We start from the raw sequence: 25,432 nt of genomic DNA, 5'->3' as shown, positions 1-25,432 counted from the left end.
GATTCAATATCAGTATATATTACTACTAGATAGAATAAAAACCTTTGCATATAATTGTTGGTTATTTGTATCTTTCCATTTTGTAAATTGTATGTATTATAGAGATTATCTTTTTTAACTTTTATTTTGTGTTCGGGGGGTACAAATGCAGGTTTGTTACATAGGTAAATTTGTGTCACAGGGGTTTGTAGTACAGATTATTGTATCAATAATATCAATGTTTTAAAAAGTGAAGGGAGTTAAAGAGGGGGGGATTCTTTCATCCCTCAGTAGCCACAACCAAATAAGGTATGGTACTTGACAGCGTTCTTGCCACAGATGCAGTTGGCTCCAGGCTGCAGTTCGCAGAGTGGTTTGAAGGGGATGCAACGGCTTTTAGCTCCCATGGATGGAGCACCAGGTTCAAGATCTTGATCCCCAGCCATGGTCTTTTTGATCCACCCAGGTATTACGCTTAGCACTCATTAGTTATTTTTCCTGGTCCTCTTTCTCCTCCCACCTTCCACCCTCCAAAAGGCCCCAGTGTGTGTCGTTCCCCTTTTAAAGATAGCTGATATATAATAATTAACTTTTTATAGTCCAGAGCTTTCTTTTAGTCCCATGTAATTGACTATTGCCATGGAGGAAAGAGTTAATATTTTTCATAAAATAAAGTCAATCAATAACCTAGTGATTGGATTTTACATTTTCAGTAGGCAGGTCACTCCTAGACTTTTAGCATTGTTAAAATTTATCTTCTTATTTTTAGATATTTATTGCCCCTGAAAATCATGGTTGTTACTGAAAGAAAAATATATATTTTTACACACACACAAAGCAGCATATATACACACACATAAACATATATGCACTTTCTCAAAATGCTAGAGCATTCTTACAACATTATTTACCAAAATGTCCATCTTTTTTTCCCTTGGAATATCTTTATTAATTAATTTAATTTTCTGTCCTATGACAGTGGCATAGTTTTATATCTCTCATTTCATTTCACTTTTTCGATTTTTAATTCATTTCTAATATGTATATAGTAAAGTGCACTATATTACATATGCCACTTTGTGAATTTTTATATGTATACACCCATAAGACCATTAACTGGACCAAAATACAAAACATTTCCTCCACCCAGAAGATTCCATTGTGCCCTTTCTTATTCAATATCCTCCCACCCAGAGATACTGCTATTCTCACTTTTATTACTGATTAGTTCATTCCTTTTTTAAAACTCTCCATAACTCTACATAAGTAACAACATATGATGTGTATATTTTGTACCAATATGCATGTTGGTTCGTTTTTGATACATAATTTTTTTGAATTTAAATCCGGTGTTTCAAACTGCTGAAATGAATACATTGGTGCCCATTTGCACAATAAGTTAATAATTATGAAATGCTACACAAAATATAACGGCCTCCATCATTCTAGAGAACTAACTGGTATCAAGAATCAGAATTGTGTACAGGACTAAACACAAATTTTCAATCCTGCACAATTTCACCAAGAATCTTTCAGTTTTAACTTTCTAAAAGTGGATTGAATTTAGCATGACTGCAGTAGAAATTAAAATATTCAACATTTAAGTTTGCTAATCAATTAAATGGGATAATTTATGCAAATAATGAGCAGAGGCCCAACCTATATCTCGGTAAAAATGGAATCATTTCCCTCTTATTTTTATTTTTTGTTTGTTTGGAGACAGAGTCTTGCTCTCTCGCCCAGGCTGGAGGACAATGGCGAGATCTCAGCTCACTGCAACCTCCGCCTCCCGGGTTCAAGTGATTCTCCTGCCTTGGCATCTGGAGTAGCTGGGACAACAGGCACGCATCACCACACCCAGCTAACTTTTTGTGTTTTTTAGTAGCGATCAGGTTTCACCAAGTTGACCAGGATGGCCTCAATTTTCTGATCACTTGATCTGCCCTCTTTGGCCTCCCAAAGTGCTGGGATTACAGGCTTGAGCCACTGCACCTGTCCAACTCTTATTTTCATTTTTTACCAGAGGAATGATCACCAACTTCTCTGCCCAGTCACTTGTTGGGCAAGTGTGGTTGGAACTGCTAATGGATTGACTTTTTCACTCCAGGAAGGAAGAAATAGATAGCAATACACTGTTTTTACTTCTGCTTGCTTTCAGAAAGCCTGCACTTGGGGGTGGAGGAGATAATGGCTAGTCTTATATTGATCTACAAAGTGTGACCCCTAGGTTGATCATTGGTCATTCTTACATTTAAGAGTAGTGAATGAATGAATAGGTACTATTATTTGTTTATATTTTATTCTCATTGCTTTGTCATAATTAATGACTAATAATAATATTTAATAAGTGGATTAAAGATGAGAAATTATCACAGGGAGCTTCACAGAAAGTCAACTACCAGAATTAAGCCCATATTACCAGAATGCATTTGGGCCAGAAATGGGGTTTGCAAGATGTTATTCTATCCAAGTCACCACTTTCAAAAATAGCAACAGAAATTCTGCCAGAAGATGATAAGAGTTAGAAAAACTCAAAAGAGTCACTTAGACCTCTAAATGAGGTAATCTTTGCTGTGGAAACACAGGATTTTCAAGCATACCAACCAGCTGCATATAGAGGATTGTTATCTATAAGAGTGAGTGAAAAGAGGTCAGAGTACCCAAGGCAGGGCTGGAATTATATCAGTACAGAAGCACATGTCTAAATGCAGACGTAAGGAGAGAGAAAATTGCAGTAGAAAATAGTTGGGTGGGTAATAGTGCTACTGGTTTTGCCAATTACCTAGGTCAAACATTGAATTTTTCTAAAATGAAACTTGCATTAGATCAATGTAGAGAACAGTATTCTTGAAACGGCACTTGAAAATACTTTTATACAAACATTGTTGGAAAAACATTAGTCATGCCTTGCCTGTTTTGTCACATCACTAACTAAAATAGCCACACATAGTAATTTCACTCTCTCTCTTTCTATTTCTCCCTTTCTCTCTTTCTGTCTTTCACACACAATATACAAATACACAAATGATAAAGAGAAATGAATATATATGATAAGCAATACATATTGTGAAAATGATATTTATTAAAATGCAGATTTATAAGTTTTCCTGCATGGAAATTGTTAATATTATAATAGATATAAACAAACCATATAAAAATAACAAAATATCAAGGATTTTTCCACTAACTGGTGGGAAATTGCGCCAATCCAATGCAACTATGTCCTGTGATCATCAATAATTACATTTGGTTGAAATTGGAGAGATAATCATGAATCTATAAATAACCCTGTTGATGCAATTAGTGCATCACAAGAAAATGACTCAAAGTGATCGCCAATCAGAATTTCTTTGTAGGAGCCAATAGGAACCTTCCATAGGAGCATGGAGAGTTGCAGGCATATCTATAGTCACCATATTCAGAGCTGTAGCTGCAGCCATAGCCCAGGCTACCATAAGGGTTGTGGTAGTAGCACATGGTGTCAGGATTGGGAAGTTCAATTGAGGCAGATAGTGGCTTCTGAAATTTGACTCTCCTGATTTGTGCAAATTATTTTATACAACTGACTTATATGTGAAACAAATCACAATCTACATTAGAATCTGATGCCCTCTGGATCTGCTATGTGAACCTTTTCCTGAATATAACTCATGAAAAACGGGAGAATATGAAATTTGTCCTGTGAACTCCTATGCGTCCCTCCCTTGGGATGACGCAGTCACAGATCCTGTCTTTTTTAATTGAAGAAGTCTTTTTTATGTTTCTTAATAAACTTGTTTAATCAGGAACAGCAAATTGGTTTTATTTTCATTTAAAACTCAGTATTTACCATTTTTTCCCTCATTAAATTAAAAGAAACAATTTTCCTATTGTGGTGATATCTTATTTTAACATACTTTTTTTATATTTTCATACTTTACAAAAATGATTCTACCGAAAGATATTTATGGAGAAAAAAAAAATTCTACCTCATGACATCCTTGATTTGGAATAACAAGAAAATAACAACCTTGTAACCCTCAATTCTCTGCTCTGGAAAGGCAGTGATGATATGTGTTATGGGGGGTTGTTGCTAGAATTTAAAAAGGTAGTATTTGTCTGTTTAGTTAAGCAGTGTCTAAACTATATATTTCAAGTACTAAGATGCCAAAAACTTCATTTTCTAAAGTCTTTTAGAAGATGTGAATGCTGACACATGATTCACCACTTTTTTAAATTTTTATTTGGAGCATATTTAAACAGGAAGAGTAAACATTTTTGGAACAAGAAGTAAAGAAATTTAAATCAATCTTGCCTCCATCTAACTTTTACATGCTTTAAACAAGTTTTTTTTTTTTTTTTTTTTTTTTTTTTTTTTTTTTTTTTATAAAGGTAAAATCTTTTCTAACATCCATTATGTTTTTAAGTTTAAAGCCAATTGATTTGATTCTACATTTTTGTTTGTCTTGACATTTTAAAATATAAATAGAGTCTCAGGAATATGTAAAACATATTAAAAGTTTTAACATTCATGGCATTGAAATCTCAAATGGAGAAAAACCAGATTTGTACAGAAATCATATTTGAAGAAATAATGTTTTAAAATATTATAAATTTGATAAAAGGCATACATTTACAGAGTCAAGAGTCTATAAATTCCAATCAGAATAAAATCAAATGAAATTGTGTCCAGATGTAACATATTCAAGCTTCTGATAACAAAAAAATATTGAAAGTTAGATAAAAATTATACATTATTTACAGAAGAAAATAAATTATGGGACATTTATCTTGAGGAACAATAGAGTCCAAAAGACAGTGGGAGATATAAATGAAGTACTGAGAGAAAAGAATCCAATAATTTATATTCAACAATAATGTCCTTCAGTAACAAAAGCCAAATAAAATCATTCTCAGATAAAGGAGTCCAGGTGACCTTTCTAAGAAAAAAAAATTGCTAAAGAAAGTGTGTCAGAAAAATGATACTAAAGAGAAACTAGAAACTTCATGAATAAAGAAAAAGCAATAGAAAATTGTAATGAGTTGACTATAAAATATACTTATTTTCTTTTAAGCCCTTTAAAATTCATCTATCTGCGGAAATTATAAAGATATAGTGTTAAATGAGGGGTTTGAAGCTATGTTGCTGTAATATATGCCTGACAAGTGTAACAAAAGGAGGTAAAGGACTTGTAAATTTGTAAGACTAATCTCTTCACTAAAGTAGTAAAATATTAACTCTGAAAATATTGTAAAAGATTAGTTACATATATTATAATCTCTAGATTAACCTCAAATATTAGGTTTAATTTATCTGGTGCAACCTAAAAAAATCTCCAGATAAATTAAAACATAATACTGAAACTATTCAAACACAAAGTAAGTCAGTAAAGTGAAAAAAAGAGGAACAAAAGATGGAAGCAAATAATAAAATGTTAAACCTAATTTTGACCATCGCAGTAATTACATAGCATGCAAATAGTCTAAACGTACAATCAAAAGGCACAGATTGCCAAATTGCATAAAATTGGACCCATCTGTATATTATTTATAAGAAATCGCCTCAAATATAAAAGTAAAACATGGAGAACTAATAAAAATATTAGTTTTTCTTAAAAGATAGAGAAAGCTACACTATGCAAACAATAATGAAAAGAAAGTGGGAATGGCTGTCTTAATATCAGACAAATTATACTCAGGACACTGAAAAATACCAGCAATAAAGAAGGATGTTATATGACTATAAAAGGGTCATTTCAACCAGAATCCATAAAAATCCTCAATGTGTATAGACCTATCATGATTTTGTTTTGTTTTGTTTTTTTGTAATTCTGCACAAATCAATGAGAGATTACTTGACGTTTTGAGATACACAATGATCAGCTAATATTATGACTGAGTTATTTTCTTTAGCTATTTGATTTTACCAATGTATTAGACAAAGGTATGTTCCTTTGTAAAGATATGCAATGTTAAGTAAGTAATCTATTTTTAATCAGGCACACGATACTGTCTTGAATAACTATTGAAATATTTATGGCTTCATCCATTTTGCTATGACAATCCAGGGTATTCTGAGACCCAACAAAGTCAAGAGAATTTGTTATTATCTCAAAACACTTAGATTTTATTTTGTACAGGATGCATGAAGGAAATGTGATTATATAATGATCAGGATGTTGATACTTCAATGATGTTCTGTGTTCAAAGACTGTTAATACATTTCTCTTCATATAAATTCCAAGCAGAGTCAAAATCGTGGGATTAACTTATGCAACAGTGAAGAGGGTGCAAGAAAGGAAACGACTTATACTTCAATTAACCTTCCTTTAGAATTCAGGACACAAGATCATTATAATCCATCAATTAATCTGCCTTAATAAGTAATTCAAATTAGTCAAAACAGTCTCAATACAATAAAGTTTTTTCTACCAGTAATCAGCTCAAACCCATTTACCATTCAAATGCATTTTAATACTGTATATTTATTTTTAGTGGCAACTCTACTTCTGTAAACTAGACTCATTATTTTGGTTACATATTATATCAGTCCCTACACAACTGAGATTATAACTGTTGGGAAATCTCAATGATATCACATTAAATTTTTCCCTACAGAAAATATTAGTTGCCTCAAATCTCATACTTTACACTTCATCAATCAGTTCTCATTCAACTTAGGATTATTATTAACCAGTATTAGTTGAAATCATTTAACAGTTATATATAGGCTTAAAGCCTATACATTTTATAAATTGATAGACCTAAAAGATATAAAACTGAACTTACATTAGTTAACTAACAAAATAATTATTCAGCAGGTAGATTTGTAACAGGTTAAAATGACTGTAAAAGATACTATCTACCATATAAGTCAATATCCCCAATATGAAAATGTATGAGCCCAATTCTCTTTGAATTTATTTCAGGAACTATTTATCTCTTATGAAGAGCTGATATTTATTTTTATAATGGGACAATGAGTACTTTATATGCTATAGTATTGTTATTTTCTTAATTAATGAACTTTACTTTTTAGAACAATTTTCAGTTCACAGCAAATTGACCAGAAAATACAGGCAATTCCCATATACTTACTCCAGTCCTTCCCAACACCAAATCTCTCCCATTATCCACATTCTGCACCACAGTGGTACATTTGTTACAACAAATGAACTTACGATGACACATCATCATCACTCAAAGTTCATAGTTTATATTAGGGTTCATCCTTGGTGTTGTATATTTTGTGGGTTTTGACAAATGTATGACATGCATTCACCACAGTAGTATTATACAGAATAGTTTCACTGCCCCAAAAATCCTCTGTGTTCTGTCTATTTATATACTATGACATTCCCATAAATACATATATTTGCTTCCTTGGTGCTCTGAAATATCATGAATGCTTCATTATATCCAATGAAACCAAATTAAACAAATTAATCTTTTCCTAAGAAAACCCCCTTGGTTCCCCAGGGTACTTTCTTAATTCACTTTTCCTCTTCACAGGAAATTTCAAAAATACATTTCTAAGATTACTGCTTCCACTTTCTTATCCCCTTTTCTCTCAATCTTTTGAATTTCTGACCCACCACTCCATTTGGAATATATTTATAATACTTTCTTGCCTGATCCAAATATGGTTTGTTTCTCTGTCTTCATTTTGCTGAAGCTCTGAAACAATATTCAGGTCAGTGGAACCCTCTCTTCCTTACTGACAAATTCTGTATCTGTTGCACTGTACGATCTTGTTTGTCTCCAACCTCACCTTTTCAGTAATTTCTTCTTCGCAACTTGACCTCAATCTCAAAATTATGTTCTTCACCTTGTATGTTCTTTATATTTGTCCTTTTATATATGAAATCTAACATCACTAAGACAGAGCTTATGATCTCTCCTGGCACCAAATGTTTTCTCTTCTGCTATCTCAGTCTTATGGCACAATGAAAATCACATCACAGCCTTTTCCTGGAACATATCTTTTGTAGAATTCCCATTGCATTTAGAAAGAAATGTTTTTCAAAATTCTATCCTACCTCCCTGACATCACTTCCTACCACTGTCCTCATTTACCATGCTTCAAACACAGGCTCTTCAGTAGCTCCAAAGACTAAGTTTTTACCCTCTTTAATACTTTTACCTTTGCACTGCTGATTTCTCCTTTTGAGAATATCAGAAAGAATAACTGAATCCTTCATCTCATTCAGGCATCAACTTAAGTGCCATCTCCTAAGCTGTGTTTTCTCTGACCACCCAATTTAAAATTGACTTCTTCAAGAAATGATTAGAAGTTTATTTAACTCATTGATTTTTATTGTTTTACAAGTACTCATTACTATCAGGAGTTACTGTATTCATTTCAGAATTTACTTGTCTATTTTATGTCTCTCACTGTCTCTCCCTCCCTGCCTGCCCCATTCAAGACCATAAGTTCCATGACAATAGAGACCTTTTCCACCTTTTCATTTCTACAACCCATATTCTTAAAATGAATGCCTGAATTGGGGCAGATGCATAATAGATATGGAGAATAAGTGGGAAAAACTCTGTGATGTGGAAGAGCTCTCTAAACTGAGACATCTAGTAGAGTAAGTATTTCCTTCTCATGTAAGATCCAGAAAAATAAATGGCACAGACTCTGGAATGCCTTAAAACCTATGCATAATCACTGCTTATAATTTCAGATTTCTTTTTGACTAGGTGTTTTCCCATTTCTTTATGTTTTTCTTTAAGCTACTTCAACATGTTTTGCAAGTTTGGAGAGATAAACATGTTAGAGGGAATAAATGAAATGAGTAGCTAAAATGCACATATTCTAATTCTGTAGTAGGAGGAATAATGTAAAGTTTTAAACTAGCTTTATCTGTCTTCACACAATTCTATTATTTCTGGAGAGTCAAATCTAAGAGCCTGTAATATCAGGCAACAAAAAATTATCACAATTAAGAAAAATCTAAGCTTTCATAGGAGATGGCCAGATTTACCTGAAAAATCTTTATTAAGACATTAGGGTTACCAGATATTGATAGGCATCAGGGAATTTAAACAATTTGCAATAAATTGAAATAAACATTAAAAAGTTATGAATGACGAATATAAAATATTCTTGAATCAAGGCCCATAGTCCATCTCCCCAGCAAATAAAGCTACCATTCTGCAGTTGTTTCTGTGTGCACCGACGTGTTCAACCTTGAATGAAAACCTTTCCAAAATAAAGAAAACACATGTGCTTTTGAATATAACTTGTCAATATTGTGTTGAAGAATTTTTGTATTCATGTTCATCAGGAATAACCATCTATAGTTTCCGTTTCTTGTGGTTTTCCTTCTCTTTTTAATGTAGACATTTATCACTAGCAACTTCCCTCTTAGTACTGCTTTTGCTGCTTCCCATGAGTTTTAGTGTATTGTGTTTTTGTTTTCATTTGTCTTGAGATACTTTCTAATTTCTCTTCTGAGTTCTTTTTTTTACCAGTGGTTTTTCAAGAATTGCTTTTAAATTTCCCTGGATTTGTAACTTTTTCTATTATCTTATCTGAAAATCTGCTAATGTGGTAGCTATTATGTTACGTGTTCTTATCACAAAACACAACAATAATATTAGAGAGTATGGGAGGAAACTTTTGGCAAGTATAGATATATTTATAACATAGATTGAGATGATGCTTTCACAGATGTACACTTATTTCCAAACTCACCAAGTTGTATATATGAAGTATGTACAGCTTATTATATGTCAATAATACTTCAATAAAGTGGTTTAAAGACTCTTAGATAATACATCTAAAAACCATTGTAATATTTAAAAGTAAATTATAGTATTTACCTTAATTCAACATATAGTACAAAATGTATATTAATCCATTAAATAAAAATAATAATCTTGGGAGTATTTCTTCTTGACATATTGTCAAGATTGGATGAGAAAAAATGCCAATAGATTAAAATTCTATGTAAGAAAGATAAACACCTAGGGAAAAGATTGAAGGAAATTGAAGTGGAACATCACCAACATGTAGCATGGATCAGTCACAACAAACATGAACAAAAACATGTGTTACATGGTGCTGGAAATGACGACCTTCACTTGCTCAAACTGTGTGACCACCCTTGAAAATAATAGGCATTGCTAAACAGAAATAATAAAATTGAAGTATTAACACTTTTTCTTTATAATTGTTTGTATGCAAAGGATTTGCCTATGAACACATAAGTTCTAATGGAACAAATCTTTATCCTAAGTAGTATGTACACAGATCACTGTTTTTAAGAGGAAAACCATGTGAAATAAATAGCTATGAAAATCAAAGGATCAATCTAAGCACTCATGATGAGCCTACTTTTCAAAAACAGTAGTGTAAAAGAAGAAAAAACTCTTTGACACATTTAGAATTTTTTTCAAATTCTAAAATGTATAATATTTGAGAGCCATGAAATGCATAGAGCTACAGCAACTGTATAAGCAAATATCAAACCTAAAAAGAGGAAATATGTATTTGTCATGATAAAGTTATTTTAAGAAAAAATACTGAAGGCAGAAGACTTAACAAGAGATGAGATGGAGAAAAGGGATTGGGAAATTTTCCTAGAATTTGGAGAAAAGGCATAAAAAGATTGTGCCAATAACATAAGAGATATGCATAAAAGATTCTAGATGTCTGATGTGTGAGCTGAAATTTCATAAATAAAATGGTAAGCATAAATTTAAAAAGCAGAGAAAAGTGGAATGAAAGATTTTTGTTGGGCAGAGGGGCAAAAAACAAAATTGTTCTTCAGATAATTTTAATTTAATATTAGTCAATAACATTAAATGATAGAAATAACTAAGCTTATTCTAGGAGAAAACTTTGCATTTAATGGTTAAACAATCCCTGCAATTATCTAGATTCAAGGAAAGTAAATATTTTCTATGAATATATAAAGAGACAACGAACAGTTGGGTATGAAATATGTCTTTTGCCACACTAAACCTGCCAATAACAAAGTTACTCTATTTCTCTTTGCTTCTCTTCAGCTCTAAAATGGGAATAGTTTTATTTTTCTTTTTCTTGAAACAGAGTCTAGCTCTGTTGCCCAGGCTGGAGAACAGTGGCACAACCTCAACTCACTGCAACCTCCTCCTCCCAGGTTTAAGCAATTCTCCCTCTTCGGTCTCCCAAGTAGCTGGGATTACAGGTGTGCACCAACACGGCTCAGCCAATATTTTACATATTTGGTAGAGATGGTGTTTCATCATATTGGCCAGGCTGGTCTTGAACTCCTGACCTCAAATGATCCACCCATCTCAGACTCCCAAAGTACTGGGATTACAGGAAAACAGGGATAATTTTAAAGCATCATAGATTCATTCTATTTTTATTTTTTATTTTTTATTTTTTTTATTTTTAATTATTGCATTTTAGGTTTTGGGGTACATATGAAGAACATGCAAGATTGTTGCATAGGTACACACATGGCAGTGTGGTTTGCTGCCTTCCGTCCCCTCACATTCTGAGGCTCATTTGAAATGATGCACGTTAAAGACTCGGCACAGTGATTGCTCCTTGATAAATGGCTAATAAATACTACTTAATTATGGTTATTTAGATTATAAATATAAATTATTTATGTAGAGTTTTGACATGAACTACATAGAACAAGTTTGACAGTAAATGATTTTTATATGCAAAGAATCAACCATTAGAGTATACATGATTTTCTGCTCTGTTCATGCTCAGTTTTCCACAGTGCTCAGTTTTCTATTCTATTGAAGCAGTGATAATATGGGTTATGTTGAGACATTGTTAGGATAATATAGATAAGGAAAAAAAGATAAAAAGGTAAATACTGGATATTAATGAAAAGAAAATCAGAAGGGTAATTCCAGATTGAAAAAGCATATTAGGAAAACAGAAAATAAGTTTCTGCATGAAAATTAAAAAGCAAAATCTATAGCAGCAGCATCTTGATAAGAGACCACACAGGAGCTCATAGGATAAATTTTACATTATTTTAATTTTCAAGCATTACATTCAAAAAAGGAAGTTGAAAATATTAGATCCAGAGGATAGTGGTGTTGAGGGGCAGATCTTCAGAAAAATAACATCAGAAACTTTTAATATAAGAGAATCTTCATCCAATCCTGAGCTCAAAACATCTGAGGTTCAGAACTGGTGAATCCAGATGTCACAGGATAGACGATGAGTCTCCCACGGTGTCCTCAGTAGTAGTAGCCAAAGCCGGAGCCATAGCCAGAGCCACATCCATAGCCACAGCCACAGAGGGAGCGGGAGCCGTAGCCATAACCACAGCCGTAGCCACAGCCCAGTCTGCGGAAGCCACAGCCACAGCAGGAGCCATAGCCACAGCCCAGGTCTCCATAGCCATAGCCCAGGCCTCCGTAGCCACAGCACCCATAGCCACGGCCGCCATAGTAGTTTCCGTAGTAGCTGCCACACATGGTGATGGTTGTGGAGGTTGTCCTTGGGTAGGAGGAAGTGTAGGTGACTTCAGTATGAACATTTCCCCTGCAGAGGGCCTTTTATAAGTCTCAGAGTGGGTGGGAACCACAAGCAAGTCATACCATTGGCTAATTTGAAGGACCAGTGTGAGTAATCTGTTGACTCTTGTTTTTTAAGCGTGACCTTGTGGCATTTAAAACATTTTCTATTGTTCAGCCACATCTGAATCATTTGTACAACTTTAATAAGCATCAACTGTCTGACCTTTAAAATTCTACTTACACCAGATATTCAAATTACCATTTTCTAACCAGACTTTATGTAAAGAAATAGCATATTACTAAACAAACTGGTCTGTTCAAAACAACCAATAATTTTACCTTATTTTTGCTGACATTCAACAGGTTATGGTAATCTCCCTTGAGCTTGAGTTTCTCCATCTCTTTCCTGCTGCTCCAAATTCATTGTTTTCCTTTAGGAATTCTTCTCATTTCCACATAAGTGATAGTTTTCTATTAAAATTCAAAAAGTGTCACTCAGCTTCCAGAGACTGTTGATACAAAGCCAATAGTTTTAAATTCTGAAATATCAGGCATGTGAAAACTATACTTTTCTCTCTCACATCAATACTTCCTTTTGTAACTCTGTTTTAAAACAACAGTTCTTTCCCACAGTTTCAAATTTTTAATCAATGAGTTTTCATTTTATTTACAAAATTGCATTTTTATAAAATTTTCCTGAAATTTCAAGACATTTGTCATATTTGTGTTCTGGCTGAAAAGTGAGTATAGGTATTTTCATATTTAAAAGAATAATATTGGCAGAAGTATCATCTCATAGAACCTAGTATATTTCCACGATCAAACAAGAAGTCTTTGGCAAAATATGAGACTATGAGAAACATGATACTATAGGCCAATCTTTAATCCAAGCAGTGAATATCAGAGCTAAATTGAATGATTAAATCGAATAGTCCCCTAGACCTATATTCTTAGTAAGATGACTTTTTGAGAGTGAGTTGAAAGTAGTAGATAAGAGTAAAATGTCTGTGATGAGCTTTCTAGGCTCAAATTTTCTCTCTACTGTTAACTACATGCTTCAGTTGTCCCATCTGCAAATTTGGTTGTAATAATGATAACTACCCCACAAGGAAATTTTGAGAATCAAATCTTTTGATACATGTCAGACACTTAGAATAGTGCTTCATTCGTAATAAAAACTAGAATACTAGAATAAATTTTTCTGTTTTTATTTCTTTCATCCATTACTGTTTTTCTGGATAGAAACTTCAGTAGAGAGTTGATCAATTGAATAAAAGAACTCAGGCATGCCTAAGTTTTCATTTAGGGGCCTTACCTCCTTGAAGCTGAAAGGAAGAGAAACGGCATTGAGAATGTACATCTAAAAATAGAGAAAGTCACATCTGGTCTTACTGAGAAGGAGCAAGTCCTACCGAGTTCCCCAACAAAGATAGCACAAGCAGGGGGCGATACAATGACTAATTCTCATCCACGTGGATTTGACTGGAGACTCATTGATTTTTTTACCACAACCCAAGACTTTTTTGGCTGTAGACCAACAAGGATGTAACATTTAATGCAAGGTAATGGATTGAGCAGAGTTTTATTTTTATGGCAATGGAATATGGCAGTATGTGTTATGCCATCCACAGATATCAATGCGGGACAGGTATGGTTCTCCTCAAAACCAACAGGATACCACTGAACATTGAGGTACTCCTCAGGCAGAGAATGAGGAGTGGCGATGTCTTTAATGCAATTGTATTTTAATACCGACAACCAGAAAGTGATTGAATTTTGTTAAGTTTACCTGGAAGGGACAATAATAAATGTTGTGCTATTTAGTGGAAATAATGGATCAAGATAGAATTGGATATAAAAGTAAAATAAAGTGTATTTGTACATTTGTAAAGTCGTATCTTGTAAAAATGTTACCTGAATTATGTATTTAAAGTAAGATAAACTGTTCTGTCTCTGAAGAAATGTTGGATATTATCACAGATCTCACACTCCAAAGACTTGCCCCTTAAGCACTTCTGTCTCCCCAAAGCCATGCAGACAGACTTCTTCAACTGCAACTGGTAGATGAATATGAGGGAATTAACAAACCAAAACTAATTTGAATCAGATGAGATTTGCATAGTTTCTGTTATTTCTTAGAATCTCATCATGAAATTTTAGTATGTGCTCTCACAGAAAAAGAATTTTAAAATCAGGTAAAAAAAAAAATCTAACATTCAAATAGCATTCTTTGATTGTGAAAATCTTGATACAGCAATAGAGGAATCCTAGCTATGAAGGCTTCACTATGCCTAATGAAATAAGAGATTTATGAGAGCTTTGCTTTGGTGGTATTAGTGGTCAACCCAAAATAATTCATAAGAGCAACATTGCCTGTGATTTGCCACACCTACTACTGAGGACGTATAAAAGACCTGTGAAGATGGAGATGTTCAAGTTCAAAAACATCCTCTTCTACACCTGAACCATCCATTTCTGACATCATGATTTACTATGGCAACTACTATGGTGTCTACGGATACAGAGTAATATGTGATTGGTGGGAGTTTGTACAGAATAAAGCACAGTTGACCCTTGAACAACGCAGGTGTTAGGTGTGCCAACCCCTACGCAGTTGAAAATCTGAGTATAACTTTTGACTCCCAAAAAACTTAACTATCAATAACCTACTGTTGACCAAATGCCTTGCCAATAACAGAAACAGTTGATTAATACATGTTTATGTTACCCATATGATAGATTATAATAAAGTAGGCTAGAGAAAAGAAAATATTATTTAAAAATTAGGAAAATATTATTTAAAAATTAGGAAAATATTATTTAAAAATTAGGAAAATGAGATAATATATTTACTATTCACTAAGTGAAAGTGAATCATCGTAAAGGTCTTCATCCTCATGGCCTTCATGTTGAGTAGCTAAGAAGCAGGAGGAGGAGGAGGGGTTGATCTTGCTGCCGAAGTGGCAGAGGTGAAAACATTTTGCTTAATATAAGCTATCTGTGCAGTTCAAACCCATAGTATTCAAGAATTCATTTTATTTGCTACTGAGATTTACATAGATAACATCACAGCTGTGTTGATTAAGATTTAAATATGCATATAAGAAGAAGGGTATTATTAGCAAAGTGATCGGAAGAGGATGGCGTTTGCCTCCTCCACGTGATGTCATGCAGCATAGTTACAAAGGTTAAATTCAGCGTCAGTGTGAGCAAGGTCATCGAACTCAGCATTTTTTTTCCTTTAAAGCCTATCAACTGTTTGGCAGGATTGTGACGTACTGAGAAGTAAATCTCAATTTTATCAGGATGTGGAGTCTTTTTTTAAATCTAAAGATATAAGATTAATGAGATTTTTAAATACAGGTTGGCCTATATGAGAATGTCAGGAGTGCCTGTGGTTTGTCACACCTCCACTGAGACTGGTAAAAGACTCATAGTATTTTAGTGTTCTTATGCTAAAATAGAAGGAAAATTTTGTCCCAGATTACAGATGGTTTTGCCAATATGCTGACTGACTATGGCTAAAGTAAAACAGATCAAATCAGGGATGACCCTAAAGGTCAGTGATGAAGGAAAATTTTCACTAAAACGTATGCACTAAAACTTACTCTTGCCTCTTAGGCTAGAGACTTAAATACTGACCCAATAAGCTACTATGGCAACTACTGTGGAGGTTTGGGCTATGGCTGTGACTGCAAATATAGTTATACCTCTGGCTTTGGTGCCTTTAGAATCCTGGTGGCTGCAGATGTGGCTGTGGTGGTGGGGTATGGATTTGACTGTTGCCACCAGTATGATAATAGTACATGCTTATTCTCTGGTATTGACTGAATATCTACAATTCAGTCTGTTTTCTTATTAGACAGGAGTTCTGTTCTAGTACATTCTCTTTATTTGTTTACCCCAATTAGAATTGTTAATGATTCCCTATAATCCCAACACTTTGGGAGGAAGAGGCCGGTGGATCACCTAGGGTTAAGAGTTCAAGACGAGCTTGGCCAACATGGCAAAACCCTGTCTCTACTAAAAATACAAAAGTTACTAAGTGTTGTGGTGGGTGCCTATAGTCACAGCTACTGGGGAGGCTAAGCAGGAGGATCACTTGAACCCAAGAGGCAGAGGTTGCAGTAAGCCGAGATTACACCACTGTACTCCAGCCTGGGTGACAGAGTGAGATTCCATCTCAAAAAAAAAATTAAAAAAAGAATACTTAATAATTAAATCTAGTTCTAGACAAGAAAGACACATTATTAAATTCGCACTAAATCCACATCAATGTCCTAGATTAAGTACATTTTTCTTTTCCAAACTGATGTATTTTCATAATTTACCAGGCAAATTACGTTTTGGTATGTTTCATGAGTAGGAAGCTCTAGGTTTATTTTTAATTAAACTTACCCTCCCTTGCCTGTCCAATGTCATTTATTCTTTAAATTTTATTAATTATTCACTTAATAAATATTTATTAAGGAATTTCTGTATAGGACTTCCTGCTAAGTCTTAGTGTTACTTACGGAAAAAGAGATTTTAAGCAGAAAATCAAATATGTAAATAAACACGTAAGCTACAACACAATAGGTGATATAACGGCCAAGCAGGAGCACAGAGGAGAAGCTCATGTTTGAATGCAAAAGGAGGAGATTGTTGAGCAAAGGGAGAGTCAAAAATATTCTCATGAAGGTTACATTTGAATAGATTTTTAACCAATGAAAAACATATTAGAGGTAAATTGTATGTCAGGCACAGGAACAAATATGTAAAACTGTGAAAAAGGTATCAGATTGCAAAGTCATAAACTGATGTTATTTCTTGAGAGAAAAGTGGACAAAGTCACTGGCAAGACATGAAGTCCTGGGCAGTGAAGAGATATTGAGAACATCAAGGCCATGTATAGTTTGCGATCGGTGCATTGGATAATATTTTAGAAAGTTGTGATATTTTCCTTTACCTGAATGAGACTGGAGACAATTATTCTAAGTGAAATCACTCAGAAATGGAAAACTAAACATAGTGTCTTTTCACTGATATGTGGGGGCTAAGCTATGAGGATGCAAAGGCATGAGAATGATTCGGTGGACTTTGGGGATTTGGAGAGAAGAATGAGAGGAGCATGAGGGATAAAAGACTGCAAATATGTTGCAGTGTATACTGCTTGGGTGATGGGTGTACAAAAACTTCACAGACCACCGCTAAAGAACTTACTCATGTATCCAGATACCACCTGTACCCCAATAACTTATGGAAAAATCAAATCCAATAAGAAATGCATGTTTCATACAAATAATTATGGCATTCCATTGAAGGAAAGATAGCCAATGAATATGACCACAGACCTGAAGACCATCCTGGAGGCTGCGTAAGCAGCCAATGCAAGGTCTTAATGTAAAAAACAGCCACTAAGATTCCTATAAGGGACTAGATCAAATAGATAACTAGGGGATAGAAGTTAAAGAACATGCCCACGTGCTGTGAGAATGGAGGGAGCTAAGCAATAAAACAGTGCACACAATAAACAATGAACAGGACAGTCAATGACTGATTGTGGAACTAATGGTATATGTGATATGGGAATCGGAACATTTGGGGGACAAACAAGTTAGAGCTGCAAAAGTTCACTTGAGTACACATAAATGTCATCTTTGGGAGGGCCAAATAAAGATTTGTACTGGCAGTTTGTTTTATAGTTGCAGTTTCTCCTGCAACTCAGGAGAAAACTGAGCTTTCAATATAGAAAGTGATTGGATAAAGTTTGTCATTACTTCAGAAATACAGTGCATGAAGTCTATTCTCACGCTGCTATGAAGAAATATCCAAGACCGGGTAATTTGTAAAAGAAAGAGATTTAATTAACTCACAGTTCTACAGAGCTGGGGAGGCCTCCGGAAGCTACAGTCATGGCAGAAGGGGAAGCAAACTCATCCTTCTTCACGTGGCATCAAGAAGGAGAATGAGCACAAGGGCAAAAAGTCCCCTTGTAAAACCTTATGAGAACTCACTCACTGTCAGGGCAGCAGCATAAGGGTAACCATCCCCATGATTCAAGTACCTCTTTCTGGGTCCTTCCCACGCCATGTCAGGATTATAGGAAATACAATTCAAGATGAGATCTGGGGAGGGGAAACAGGGCCAGACTGTATCATACAGTATTCCAATAATTATAAATGAATGGAAAAAAAAGTGTTTGCAAATCAGGGAAGGAACAGATAAAAGTTAAGGAAATGAAAAGGGAGTCATGGCAGGAAAATCAAGGGCCCACCAACTTCCTAGAAAGAGAAACTTCTTAACAATCTTTTTCTCTTCCAATATGGATTCTTTCAAAAATGATTTCTTGAGTAATAACATAAATTCTGGCACTGAGCCAGAGGCTGACAATTATAGTCCATAAGATTGGTGTGTTCCCTGTCCTCACAGAGGTGAACATCAAGAGGGGTTGATAAAATATCATAAATGCAATCACGATAAAGCAACAAAGGCCTGAGTGGTTAGGTACGGGAGAGTCTCTCCAGTCCCTCATGTGTTAGGATGGACCCTAAATGCCATTCACACGATTGCCATAGGAGCAGCCATTTTGAGTAAGATCTTCATGCCCTGACAGGAGTTGATGGATCCCGTTGTAGCCACCTGAACAAAATGAAGCAGAATAGTCCCAGAATTTGCAAACAAAGGCCAATATGTTTCTACCTGATGAAGCTCTAAGGTCTAACCCTTGTGATCTACTAGAATAGTAGCTATGTGCTGCTTCTTGTAGAATGCTCATTTACAGTTTATTATAAAGTACCTGCTTATGTTTCCTGCTGAAGAATTCTACATATGTTCCACTCGGAGACAGATCACAGAAAACCTTTTTTATCTTTTGTTGACCGGCCTTGTCAGAGATACTCCATCAAGTCTAAAATGTTCAGCATCCTAAAAAATAAACAGGTGAGTAAGCTTGAAAACCATCACTGCTCTCCAGACCTACAATTTGATCACAAATGCTGTCCTACATTTATTTATTTTGTACTTGTTTACCTCAGAGTTACCAACTCTCAAGCCAGTTTGTTTTGTACGAAAGTGGATAGAACACTGTTATAATTGACCTATTATGCAATATCCAGAAACTATACTGAGTAAATTGTGGCAGGAAGCTTAAAATTTTCTGATAGTTTAGAAATACAGCACCATGAGATGTCAGAGGGGGCATTTTCACTAAAGCTGTGGCAGTGATAACAGGTTGAGAAAAGTCTGTAAAGGCACATTAATATATGGCAGTATAGAGCAAAATTTCTGGTTCGGTAGCAAAAGGCAATTGCAAAAATTACACCTTAACAAGGTTGAAAGGAAAAATATTGACAGAGGAAAACCCAGAACGCTGAGTTCTTCCAGTCCCTTTGAAGAGCCTTAAAAACCCTAAACACCTGTGGAATTGAATCATGTTTGGCTCCTAAACAGAGATTTTACTCCAATTCCCTGTATGGACCAAAGAGGTCAGTAGATCTACAGCTCCAAAAAGAACAACAGTTCAAAACTTAAAACTTTAAATAAAATATTTATTTATATCTATTTGTCTATATTTATGAAATATATTCATATATGTGTATACTGAGAGAAAGAAATACACTAGATAATTAAGTATCCAATCATCTGAATGGGATAGGGGTAGAAAGATGATGTGTAGGGTTGGGTGTGTGAGTGGAGATGAGAGAGGGAAAATTGATAAGCAAAAGGTAAAAAATTTAAGAAGACCAATGTCACTGAAAAAATTTCCAGAATAATGAATATATCATATATATGTTTACATTTATGTAAGTGATGTATAATACACATGGAGACTGCAACTATTGACTTACAGCACATCCAAAATACATACCAAGATAAAAAAAAAAAAAGGCAAGGGCCTCTTATATGTAACATAATTCTTTTTTGTCTGAAACAACAAACTCCAAACCCAGATGTGTATATATCCGTGGGTGGAGATAAAATTGCATACATATGTATGAGGAAGTAGAAAGTAATGGGAGATCATTTGCGCTGGGCATGGTGGCTCACACCTGTAATCCCAACACTTTGGGAGGCCAAGGCAGGCAGATCACGAAATCAGGAGTTCAAGACAACCCTGCACCTCATGGTGAAATTTCATCTCTACTAAAAATACAAAAATTAGCCGGTGTGGTGGCGCATGCCTGTAATCCCAGCTACTCAGGAGGCTGAGGCGGGAAAATCGTTTGAACTCGGGAAGCGGAGGTTGCAGTGAACCAAGATCGCGCCACTGCACTCTAGCCTGGATGACAGAGAGACTCCGCCTCAAACAAATTTAAAAAATTAAAAAATAATAAAGTAATAGAAGGTCATTTGGGTCATTTGAAGGGAATGGCTGTGGGCAGCAGCATGAGACATAACTAACATCGTTTTATGCATATTTGTATTGCTTAACTTTTAATTACAGATGTGTATTATTTTCTGAATAAAGAAAATATCAAATGAATGAAAAATCTGAAAACTAAAGGGATGCTTTAGATAATGAAAAACTGAAACATGAACCTATGGAATTGGCGAAAGTTCTAGAGAGCATAACTTTATTTAACTTCTGCTTCATCTACAATGTATTTTTACTGTAAAAATATTTAATATTTGTTTAGAAACAGTTGACACTTTATCTTTAGTATTTATTATGTTTGGTATACCTTTTTGATATAACCTCACATCTCTCCAAACAACAGTTAACAGATGATAGTCATAAAATCCAAACAAATGAGGTAATGTAAAATGTAATGATAGTGTAAGCATAGTTTTTCCACAAGCATACCAGATCTTATTCCCAAGAGAGATTTCTTGCCTTTGTTAGCACCTACTCCCACCATGCTATATTGGTATATAATGAGGACCAAGATTATTTTAGGAAATATAACACAATAATTTGCATTTGTATACAGCTACCCAGAAACAAAGCATAACACTGTTTAAAGCCCTCAACAGTTGCCCAGTGTTGTTACTCAGGCATGAGGGAAGCTTTGTTTACTTGCTACACCAATTCCATATTATGAATAACTAATTACTAGAGTTGATACATACTTTATTGGTTTGTTTCTGCAAACTCTGCTAGAGACAAAAGAAGGGATATAGGAAGAGCTCAGGGCAGCAAATAGTAGAAATAAACCTCCAGAGATCATCAGCTAACTTAATTCAGTTGAGACTGCCTTAACGGTTGTAGAAAACTGAACATACATTTAAGTGCATGCTAGTTGCTTTGTTGTGGAGGTCTTTACAGACTATCCTCGGTAGAATGATTTTACTATAGAAAATTGTTAGGGATAATTACTTAAATAGGTTTCTGGTTGCCATAATAATCAGTAGTCAGTTTACTCCATTTAAAGAATAGTCTCGATGTAATAGAGCACAATAGTTTTCACAGGATAAACAAATCAAGCAAGCATCCTTCATTTGTTCAGACAAATATTTATTGAGTGTGGTCTCCGTGCATGATCTCAGTGGTTTATAATGGTCTCAGTACCTATAATTATTCTCGTTATTGTGTGTTATGTTTGCTCTTGCCAAGTTCGGTTCCTTCATAAAATATAGGTAACATGAACGAAGGACATGTCTATATTTAATTTTTTATTTAAAAATAAAAAGACATCAATAGGCTTCTGTGGAATTAACCATGAAATTTTAAAAAGAAGATATACGTGAAGATCTACAACATTCTTATTGCTATAGAAAAAAATATATTTGGAAACTGAATTCTAGTGACTACAACCCATTTGAACAATTTTGCACAAAATAGAAAATATACTTCAAAATAGAATATAATATAACATAAAGGTATCTGTGAAATGCTGTGATATATTACAGAACATAATTATCACAGAAGTTCAGAGAAAGGAGGAAATCAGTGAAAGCTAGAAAGGAGTCAGATGCTTCATAGACAGAATAGAGAAACCTGAAGCATAATTGGAGAAATGAGAATGGTTTAGATTAGAAGAGGGTTCAAACAACCAGACAATGTGTGCAGTGAAATACACTGCATCACCTCTGAATACTTGCCAAAGTATCAAGCCTGCATTAAACGAAGACGTAAGATCTAACCTACAATTTATAGAAAATAAGGGAGTTACAAGAGGAACAAGTTAAACATCATGAGTAAACAACTAGACAAATAAAGAATGTGCCTTATTCTAGGAAGTAATTGATCTAATTTTTTCAGCAAGTCAATGGCATATAAAGGCAGAGCTGTTTGAATTTCAAGAGAATTAAAACATGTAACAACTAAATGCAATGTGTGGAACTTATTTGAATCCTGAGTTTAAAAATGAGGAGAACTTCCTCAAGTTGATAAAGATAAAATAGCTATAAAAACCTACAGCTAACATCATACTTAATGGTGAGAAACTCGAAGATTGCACACCAAAATCAGAACTAGGCAAGGCTGTTCCCTCTTATCCCAACTTTTTGACTGTATGTCCTGGCTAATGCCATTCAACAAGAAAAATAAATAAAGGTATACTTACTGGAAAGGAAGAAATAAAACTGTCTTTCTTCACATGACATGTTCATCTATGTAGAATATCCAGAAGAATCAACAAGAAAACCTCTGGAATTAATAAGCAATTATAGCAAGATTGCAAAATACAAGACTAATCTATAAAAGTAACTTGCTTTCCTATATGCCAGCAACAAACAAGTCAAATTTCAAATTTTAAAAAGACAAGGACCCCACCATTTGCATTAGCACCCCCAAAAATTAAATGCTTAGGTATGAATGTAATAGAATACATTCCAATCTACATGAGTGAAAGTTCAAAACTCTTCTGAGAAAAATGAACAAAAACTAAATAAATGGAGAGATATACCATGTTCATATATAAGAAACTCAATATTGTCAAGCTGTCAGTTCTTCCAAATTTTGTCTATAGATTTAATGTAATCACAATCAAATTCCAACAATTATTTTGTGAATATCAACAAATAGATTGTTCAGTTATCTGGAGAAGCAAAAGACCTTGAGCAGCCAACTCAATATTGAAAACAAATAACGAAGTCAGACATCTGATGCTACTTGACTTTAGACTTACTATAAAGCTGCAGTAATCAAGACAGTGAAGAAACTAATATGTTACTAAAACAGAACAGAGAGCCCAGACATAGATGAACGTAAATATAGTAAACTTTTCTTTAACAAAGGAGCAAAGGTAATACAATGGGGCAATGATAATCATTTTAACAAATGGTGTTGGAACAACTGGCCATTTGAATGCAAAAATATAAGTCTAGACATAGACCTTATACATGTCACAAAAATTAACTCAAAATGGGTCATGGGACAAAATAACATGCAAAACTATAAAACCAATAGAAAATAACACAGTAGAAAATCTAGATAGATGGCCTGGAGTTTGACAATGCCTTTTTACTGATGAAACCAAAGGCATAATCTAAGAAAGTAAAATTTGACAAGCTAGACATACTTAAAATTTTCAAAATCTTGTTCTGCAAAAGACACTATAAAAAAGAATGAAAAGACAAGCCACAGATTGGGGGAAAAAAATCTTTGCCAAAGACATATGTGATAAAGTACTATTATCCAAAATATACTAGAAATTCTTAGGACTCAACAATTAAGAGAATAAATGACCTGATTTTAAAAGTGGGCCAACACCTTAACATACACCTCACTAAAGAAGATGTACAAATGGCATAGAAGCAGATAAAAAAAATTATCCACATCATATGCCATAAGGGAAATGTAAATTAAAGCAGCAAAAAGATACTGCTACACACCTATTGGAAACGTTGAAACCCAGAACACCAATAAAACTAAACCCTGACAGGGATGAGGAGCAACAGGAAGGCTCATTCACGTGAGAATTCAAACTGGTATAGCAACTTCATAAGACAGTCTGGCAGTTTCTCATATAACTAAGCATACTCTTATTTTATGATCCAGCAATTGCACTCCTTGTTATTTACTCAAATGAGTTGAAAATATGTCCACACCAAAACCTACACATGAATGTTTATACTAGCTTTATTCATAGTTGCCAAAACTTGGAAGCAACCAAAATGTCTTTTAGTTGGTGAATTGATAAATAAAACAGTGGAACGTTCAGACAATGGAGTATCATTCAACACACAAATGAAATGAGAGCCATTCAGAGATATGGAGGAAATTTAAATGCATATTAGTAAGTAAAAGAAGCCAATATAAAAAAGTTATATAGTGTGTGTTTCCAACTATATGGCATTCTTAAAAAAGAAGAATTATGGAAACAGTAAAAAGATCACTGGTTGCAGAAGACAGAGAAGATAGAGGGATAAATAGGTTGTGGACAAATGATTTTAAGAGCAGTGAAAACACTCAGTATAATAATGCAGTGGTTGATACATTTCTCAAAGTTATAGAATGTTCAATAGCACAGGTGAACCCTTATGTTAACTATAGACATTGGATGATAATGATGTGTCCATGTAGGTTCAAGGAATGCAACAAATGTACCTCTGGTTGAGGGCATGAAGGAGGTTATGCATGTATCAGGGCAAGGGATATTTAGGACATTCTGTATTTTCTTCTCAATTTTATTGTGAATTAAATCTGCTTTAACAAATAGTCTTTGTAAATACAGCTAAAACGATTTTTCTAAATAATTAAGAATTTTTAACTACTGGATTAGAGATGTAAAGAAAATATTATTATTGCTATTATAATAAAATAAGAAAACATCCTTTTTTAGAGATGCATAATCATCTATCTTGAATTGCCACAATATTTGTGATTTAATATTTCAGAAAATGATGGTCAACCATTTCAAAATGCTAATGAGTGTTAGAACTAGGTAGTAAATTAAAAGGAGCATGCTATTCTAGTTTTCTGCTGATTAAAAGTTTTATGATGAAAAGTTTATAAAACATAGCAAAAGGAGAGGGCATTTATGAATGAGATAAAATGAGCAACAGGTCATGAGTGAGACTATTCATGTCCTAGTCACAGATTCATAAAACCTTTACTGAAGCTGAG

General features: G+C 34.2%; 3 protein-coding genes across 3 annotated transcripts; 1 reads left to right on the top strand and 2 right to left on the bottom strand.

Annotated features, from left to right (window-relative positions):
• Positions 1–3,186: 3,186 nt before the first annotated feature.
• KRTAP22-2 (keratin associated protein 22-2) lies at positions 3,187–3,480 on the bottom strand. Its single transcript, XM_003927676.3, has one exon. It carries the CDS (start codon positions 3,454–3,456, stop codon positions 3,319–3,321), a length of 138 nt encoding a protein of 45 aa, XP_003927725.1. The 5' UTR covers positions 3,457–3,480; the 3' UTR covers positions 3,187–3,318.
• An 8,455-nt stretch (positions 3,481–11,935) lies between these two features.
• LOC104651332 (keratin-associated protein 6-1) lies at positions 11,936–12,442 on the bottom strand. Its single transcript, XM_010338331.2, has one exon. The coding sequence runs from the start codon at positions 12,397–12,399 to the stop codon at positions 12,160–12,162; it is 240 nt and encodes a 79-aa protein (XP_010336633.1). The 5' UTR covers positions 12,400–12,442; the 3' UTR covers positions 11,936–12,159.
• A 1,602-nt stretch (positions 12,443–14,044) lies between these two features.
• On the top strand, positions 14,045–16,220 carry KRTAP20-3 (keratin associated protein 20-3). The gene is given in 3 exon segments (XM_010338400.2): positions 14,045–14,089; positions 16,063–16,177; positions 16,180–16,220. Coding segments are annotated over 3 exon segments (201 nt in total).
• Positions 16,221–25,432: the final 9,212 nt, after the last annotated feature.

Source organism: Saimiri boliviensis, chromosome 18 (assembly GCF_048565385.1).
Source record: "Saimiri boliviensis isolate mSaiBol1 chromosome 18, mSaiBol1.pri, whole genome shotgun sequence".
Classification (NCBI taxonomy): Eukaryota; Metazoa; Chordata; class Mammalia; order Primates; family Cebidae; genus Saimiri; species Saimiri boliviensis.
Note: the sequence above shows the minus strand (reverse complement) of the source record. Positions and strands in the feature narration are given on the sequence as shown.

Coding starts and splice junctions, on each gene's coding strand:
- LOC104651332 (XM_010338331.2), bottom strand. CDS start 12,399: ATGTGTGGCAGCTACTACGGAAACTACTATGGCGGCCGTGGCTATGGG.
- KRTAP22-2 (XM_003927676.3), bottom strand. CDS start 3,456: ATGTGCTACTACCACAACCCTTATGGTAGCCTGGGCTATGGCTGCAGC.